Consider the following 6,308-nt stretch of genomic DNA (forward strand, 5'->3'; position numbering starts at 1 on the left):
CCCAGGAGCACCAAACTAAACCCTGACATTCGCAAGGTCAAACCAGCAATTCATTTGCTGGATAAACCACGCCGTGCTGCAATCAATCGTGTGGTATAAGTCCTATTCCAGCGATGAACTCTGGAGTGCAAGCAGTCGTGTGGCTAAGTGTATTGCAAGCATTCTCTAATTTTTTTGAAACTTTGTTGTGGTTACATTAGTGTGAGCCTTGCATTAAGTTTTTCCCCTTACCCCCTTCACTTCAATGACGTTTTTGATTTGGTCCATTTTCACTTCGTCGGTTGGTAAATTGATTTATAAAATATTGGTTAATTAATTCACCAACTGACCAAGTGGAATTGGGCCAAATCAAAAACGTCATTGAACTGAAGTAGGTAAAAAATTGACTTTTAAATTGTAGTAAATTAAAAAATGTCCTGCTCAATGTGACCAGTTAAAATATTTTTCAACAAATGAGGGGCATCAGGCATGAAGCAAACCGTCCATTTGATGCTGAGTGGGGGACACGGTTGGATACCTGAAATCTGGTGTAGTGCGTACCTAAATGACTCCGAAACATCGTGTTATCCATCCCACACCTCGGCAAAACAAGCTGTATTCACGTCACCATTAGTTCGCAGGTTTACTAATTCCTTCATCACTCTCCAAAGCTTTCGGGCCTCAATGGAATCTCCATTGAGCAAAGTGCATACCACTTCCTTCCAATGAAGGGAAAGAACTAACTTTAAATGCCAAGACACGAGTAGCCAATTGACATCAATCCTCTTCATATTCTCTGCGAATTTCGGGCGAAATCATTCCGATCGAAGTTTTCAGGCCTTTACCATACTCTGATGTCTGCCATAATTGGAATGGCGACGGGCGAACGAGAATGCATCAGGTTAAGTTCTTTAGGCGATTTAATGTGTCAGTGCGCAATGGCCGATTCTTAGTCTAGTAATGATGACTTCCTCCCTACGATTCCTCCCAACAGAAGAGGGCCACATTGACGTAACCGGTTTGATCATTCTCAGTTTGTTGTTCGTTACGTTCGCCCATACCTTACACCACTGCCGTAGAACTATTCTGCGCATGGCATTCTGTAAGTCTTGATAAGTTACAGAAACCGTAGCCTGCGCCGGCAGCGTGAGTGCCGCCTTTGCAGCTGCATCTGCTTTTTCATTTCCTGTTATTCCCATTTGCCCGGGAAGCCATAGGAACGACACTTTGCGTCCTCGTTTACAGATATTATTTGGATATCTTGCACAATAGGGTGCGTCGGGAAAATAGTGGCGATAGATTGCAGCGAGCTCTTTGAGTCGGTGCATATTACGGTGGTAGGGTTGCAATCGTCGGCGACCATCCCCAAAGCCATCTTAATGGCGATGAGCTCCGCTGTGTGTATGCTACACAACGGGCTGAGTCTCGTCTGCACGATGCCGTGGTATGCCGAGGACACTGCGCAGGCACAGGCGGCTTCCGCCTTGGATCCGTCTGTATACACGAGTCGACTGCCCTTATGGTGACTGACGAATTCATTAAAATGATACTGATACTCTGAAGTAGTAGAGTATTCTTTCTGGAGTCCTTTAAAAGCATCATAAATTTTGGGATGTGGAATCATCCATGGCGGGATGTCGGGGTAAACGATTGGAGCTACATCCGGGAGTTGTATTCCGGATGCTTCGACGAACTCTTTCAATCGTATACATAGTGGCTTAGTGGCTCTCGTTCTTATAATAAAAATTCTTAAAAACTTTGGATTAAAAACAATGTTAAAACACGAGTGACCTCTTGAGGCTAAGATTTTCGCCGCGTAGTTCAACATCACGATGTTTCTTCGGCTCTGCAAAGGCGGCTCTCCAGCATCCGCATAAATGCTGAGCTGGTACGGAAGGCACCAGCTGAGAGCCGCAACCCTGTGTTGTGCAGCGTCGTCAAGGTTCTTAAAATTGACTCGCGGCCAGACGAGTAAATAAAACTCCCATAGTCCAGCTTGGACCGAACAAGTGAGCGATATAGTAAAAGCATCATGCTGCGGTCGGTGCCCTATGTGGAGTGGGTTAAAAACTTTAAAATATTTAGGGTCCTAAGACAATTATTTCTTAAAAACTGAATATGTTCCCGCCAATTTAATCGGTGGTCTAGGGTCATACCTAGGAACCGAGCCGACTCCACGTACGGAAGGGGTCTGGCATCCAGTTTTAAAATTGGAGGGGCAAAGTAACCCCTCTTCCGGTGAAAATGCACGCATTTGGTCTTTTCCGCTGAATATTTAAAACCATTTATCCGTGACCAGTTGCCTAGGTTATTTAATGCTAGCTGTAGTTGTCTGGCTACCGATACAAGTTTGGACGACCGGCAAAAGATTGCCAGGTCATCCACGAACAGCGAGCTCATCGTTGGGGCTTTGACACAATCCGCCACGTCATTTACGGCTATCGCAAAAAGTGTCACACTCCATACGGAGCCCTGTGGTACCCCATTTTCCAGGGAATAAGATTGCGATAAGTCTCGGCGTATTCTGACCTTAAAAGTGCGGTTCTTTAAAAAAATTTCAATGAATATTGGCAGATGGCCTCTAAATCCCCATTTGTGGAGCGTCGAGAGTATTTTCCGGCGCCAGACCCGGTCGTAAGCCTTCTCTAGATCAAAGAAAATACCAACAACGTGCTGACAAAGCCCTCCTGGTTGTAGTTCCTCGGTCCTGACAAGGTGGTCAACTGTCGATCGGCCGCGTCGGAAGCCACATTGGACAGTGGAAAGAAGGTTTCGACGCTCCAGCCACAAAAGAAGTCGTCGGTTCACAATTCTTTCCATTACCTTACACAGACAGCTGGTGAGGGATATTGGACGATAGTTGTTCTGATCGGATTTATCCTTGCCCTGTTTTAAAATTGGAATAACTATAGATTCGCGCCAGGACGGTGGAAAGCTTCTCTCTGCCCAAAGTTGATTGAAACATAAAAGAACTTCCAATAAAGCTCTCTCTGGAAGATTCCGGAGAAAGGCATTATGGATCTCATCCATCCCTGTAGACGTGTTGCGGGAAGCTGCGATTGCTGATTTTAGTTCCCAAAGGGAAAATGGGACATTGTAGTCCGCCAGTGTCCCCCTATCAGCGAAAGAAAGTGTGTGCGATTCGCAGCGTCTCTTTAAGGATAGGAAGGAGTCCTCATAATTGGAGTTGCCGCTAATGTTAGCTAGCTGCCGTACGAATATTTCGCTGATGGCTGACGGTGAGGTTAAGATGTTGCCGTTGTTTTTAATTCATGTCACTCCAAACTGATGGTTGTCACCACAGATGCTCCTCACCTTTTTCCACACCTGCGACACAGGTGTCCGGCAGTTTATCCCGGATACAAATGACATCTATGAGTCTTTCTTCGTCTCTTTGACCACCCTTCGGGCTTTGGCTCGAAGACGGCGAAAGGAAGCCAAATTTATGGCTGTTGGGTATTTATTGAAAATTCTTCGAGCTCTCTTGCGTGCCTGAATAGCCTTGGCGCAATCGTCGTTCCACCATGGAACCGCAGGCCTTAAACGGGCGTGTCCTGACCTTGGCACACTACTATTTGAACATTCGACGATACTGTTTGTCAAAAAATCAATATTCTGGATACCACAGCGGCCCTCGTTAAATGTAAAATGGAATGATTCTTTTAAAAGAGCCCAGTCGGCTCTCCGGATACTCCAATTGCTAGGACGTAAAATATTGGGGTTAAAATATTCCTCTCTATTAATAATAATGAGGAAGTGATCACTCCCACATAGATCGTCGTGAACATTCATTTGGACTTTGTCCATTAATAGTAGTAGTGTTTCTTTTATAGGGTGCGTCGGCGGCGAAGGCCATTTTGCACCACTCACTGACTGGAATTGATAAAGGGGATTAGGCCCGTTCTGAAATTAACGTGTCAATAATTTACAAGAGGTATCATTTATATTTTATTGAAAAGTCGAGTTGAGTGTAGGAATGCTATCAGTCGGGAAATGTTTTCGGGAGTGTCTCCTAGTACCTCAGCTAGGTTAACTCCGAGCTTGTGACACACCCGTGCAGTCCGATATCTTGCACAGTCCGTCAGGATATGTCGCACTGTTAGTGGACAATCGCAATTTAAGCATTGGGGCTGTATTCTCTCTTCGGTGGAGAGATATGAATGGGTTAATAAGCAGTGGCCAATTCTTAAGCGTGCTAAAACCACTTCTTCCCTGCGGACATTTCTTATAGAGGTCTGCCACGCAGTTATTACGGGCTTAATTTCCCGAAGTTTGTTATAATGGATTTCAAGCCATTTTGTCTTCCAATTTTGTCTAATTTAATTTCCCGAAGTTTGTTATTATGAAGAAGGATTTGGTTCTTTCCCGGCGAATGCTGTTGATGAAATCTTCTCGGGAAATCAGCCGGGTGATGATGGCCATTGCTGCCAACGTTTCGATGGCCTTCTCTGCCATCGTCTTCAGGGCGAATGATGAACCTGGTTATTGTCGGGCTTATATACGCCGTTGGGGAGGTCAGGTCGTCCGTGATTGGTCAGTTTTTTAGAGTCCTCTCCTCCTCTCAGCTTACCCATTTTTTTTATGATTGGGTTCCACGATTTGCTAAGGTTGAAACCCGCGTCCCTATTCATTTTATTATTTGTGATTCGTATTTCGATAGCTTCCTCTGTAAGGCGGTCCCAATATCCCTTTGCCTTGCAGAGGATTTTTGTTTCATTGAACTTGATTGTGTGATTGTTTTTAATGCAGTGGTCGGCGACGGCAGATTTTTCCGGGTATCCAAGTCTAATGCACCGCTTATGTTCTGATATCCTGGTTTCAATTGTTCTTCCTGTTTCCCCAATGTAGCTATCTCCACATTCACAGGGTATTTGGTAGACGCCAGAGGTCTTGAGTCCCATTCTGTCTTTAACCTTCACAAGTTGGCTCCGTAGTTTTCCTGGTGGCTTGTGAATTGTCTCAATGTTGCGTTTTCTGAGAATACGAGACAATTTCCCCGAGATTGTGGAAATATATGGAAGAGCAGCCTTGGCAATGGGCTTAGCTTTGTCATTATCTTCATGAGCCAAAAACTCTTTTGTTGCGCGTTGATCTTGAAAGGTCCTTTTAAGGGCCTTCATAATTTCTGTCTTCCCATAGCCGTTTCGTTGGAATGTAGTTCGTAAGTGGTTTATCTCTTGCGGCAGGCTCTCCTCATCCGCGATGCGTTTGGCTCGGTGAAAAAGTGAAGTCAACACTGCATTTCGTTGAGATGGGTGATGGTGGCTAAGTCCGTTGAGATATAGATCCGTATGCGTTGGTTTGCGGTATACTCTGTGACTTAAGCTTCCGTCTTCTTTTCTGCGGATAAGGACGTCGAGGAATGGGAGGCACCCATCTTTTTCCATTTCCATAGTAACTTGGATATTGGGATGGAGGCTGTTCATGTGCTGCAGGAAAGCAGGTAGCGTCTCTTGTCCATGCGGCCACACGATGAAGGTGTCGTCAACATAGCGGAAGTAATATTTCGGCTTGATCTTTGCTGTCGATAGGGCCCTCTCCTCAAAATCTTCCATGAAAAAATTTGCGATGGCTGGTGAGAGAGGAGAACCCATTGCTACACCATCAGTCTGCTCGTAAAATTCACCACGGAATTGGAAGTACGTTGATGTGAGGACATGTTGGAAGAGGTTGACTATTTTTGCATTGAAGCGCGCACTCAGGAGCTGAAGTGTTTCCTTCAGGGGCACTTTGGTGAATAATGAGACCACATCGAAACTCACCATTATGTCACTTGGATCTAATTGGACGTTTTGAAGAGTCTTGACAAACTCTGAAGAGTTTTTGATGTTATGTCCACAGGTTCCTACCACAGGTGAGATGATGCCAGTAAGATATTTCGCCAGGTTGTACGTTGGGGAATCGATGGCACTTACGATGGGCCTCAGAGGCACTCCGTCTTTATGGATTTTCGGCAGGCCGTATAATCTTGGCGGAACTGGAGCTTGTGGTACTAGTTTCTTCCGTTCTTCCTCAGGTATTTTTGCCTCCTTGATGAGGATCTTGGTTTTTCTGACTCTACTCTCCGTCGGGTCGCTTTTTAATGGTCGGCATGCTGTATATTTAAGAACATCCTCGGTAGGTCCCGATCGTTTGATCGGTCCCACAACTTTTTATCATTGGGCCGAATGGATTTGAAAAAAATCGATTTTTCCGATCCGCCCTAGTGTATAGGGCCTCCCGAAAAGCAATTGCCACTCCACCCTGGGCACGCTGACCACTGGTGTCAAGTCAAGTCTAAAAATTTAAAACCTTTTCAAACGGTCTTGTCTGTCAGCTTAAAATGCGTC

At 45.2% G+C, this 6,308-nt stretch overlaps 1 protein-coding gene across 1 annotated transcript; it reads right to left on the reverse strand.

The window, feature by feature from the left end:
• Positions 1 to 1,806: 1,806 nt before the first annotated feature.
• LOC124153280 lies at positions 1,807 to 5,744 on the reverse strand. The gene is made up of 2 exons (XM_046526378.1): positions 4,844 to 5,744; positions 1,807 to 1,898 (listed from the first exon to the last, which is right to left on the reverse strand). Exons 1-2 carry the CDS (start codon positions 5,742 to 5,744, stop codon positions 1,807 to 1,809), a joined length of 993 nt encoding a protein of 330 aa, XP_046382334.1.
• Between the last annotated feature and the right edge of the window lie 564 nt (positions 5,745 to 6,308).

Source organism: Ischnura elegans, chromosome 2 (assembly GCF_921293095.1).
Source record: "Ischnura elegans chromosome 2, ioIscEleg1.1, whole genome shotgun sequence".
NCBI lineage: Eukaryota > Metazoa > Arthropoda > Insecta > Odonata > Coenagrionidae > Ischnura > Ischnura elegans.

Bases quoted from the DNA above. Each gene is read 5' to 3' on its own strand.
- LOC124153280 (XM_046526378.1), bottom strand. From the start codon at position 5,744: ATGGTGAGTTTCGATGTGGTCTCATTATTCACCAAAGTGCCCCTGAAG. The intron at 1,899-4,843 runs GTGAATGTGGAG...TGCACAACACAG, and splicing joins TGGCGTCTACCAAATACCCT to GGTTGCGGCTCTCAGCTGGT.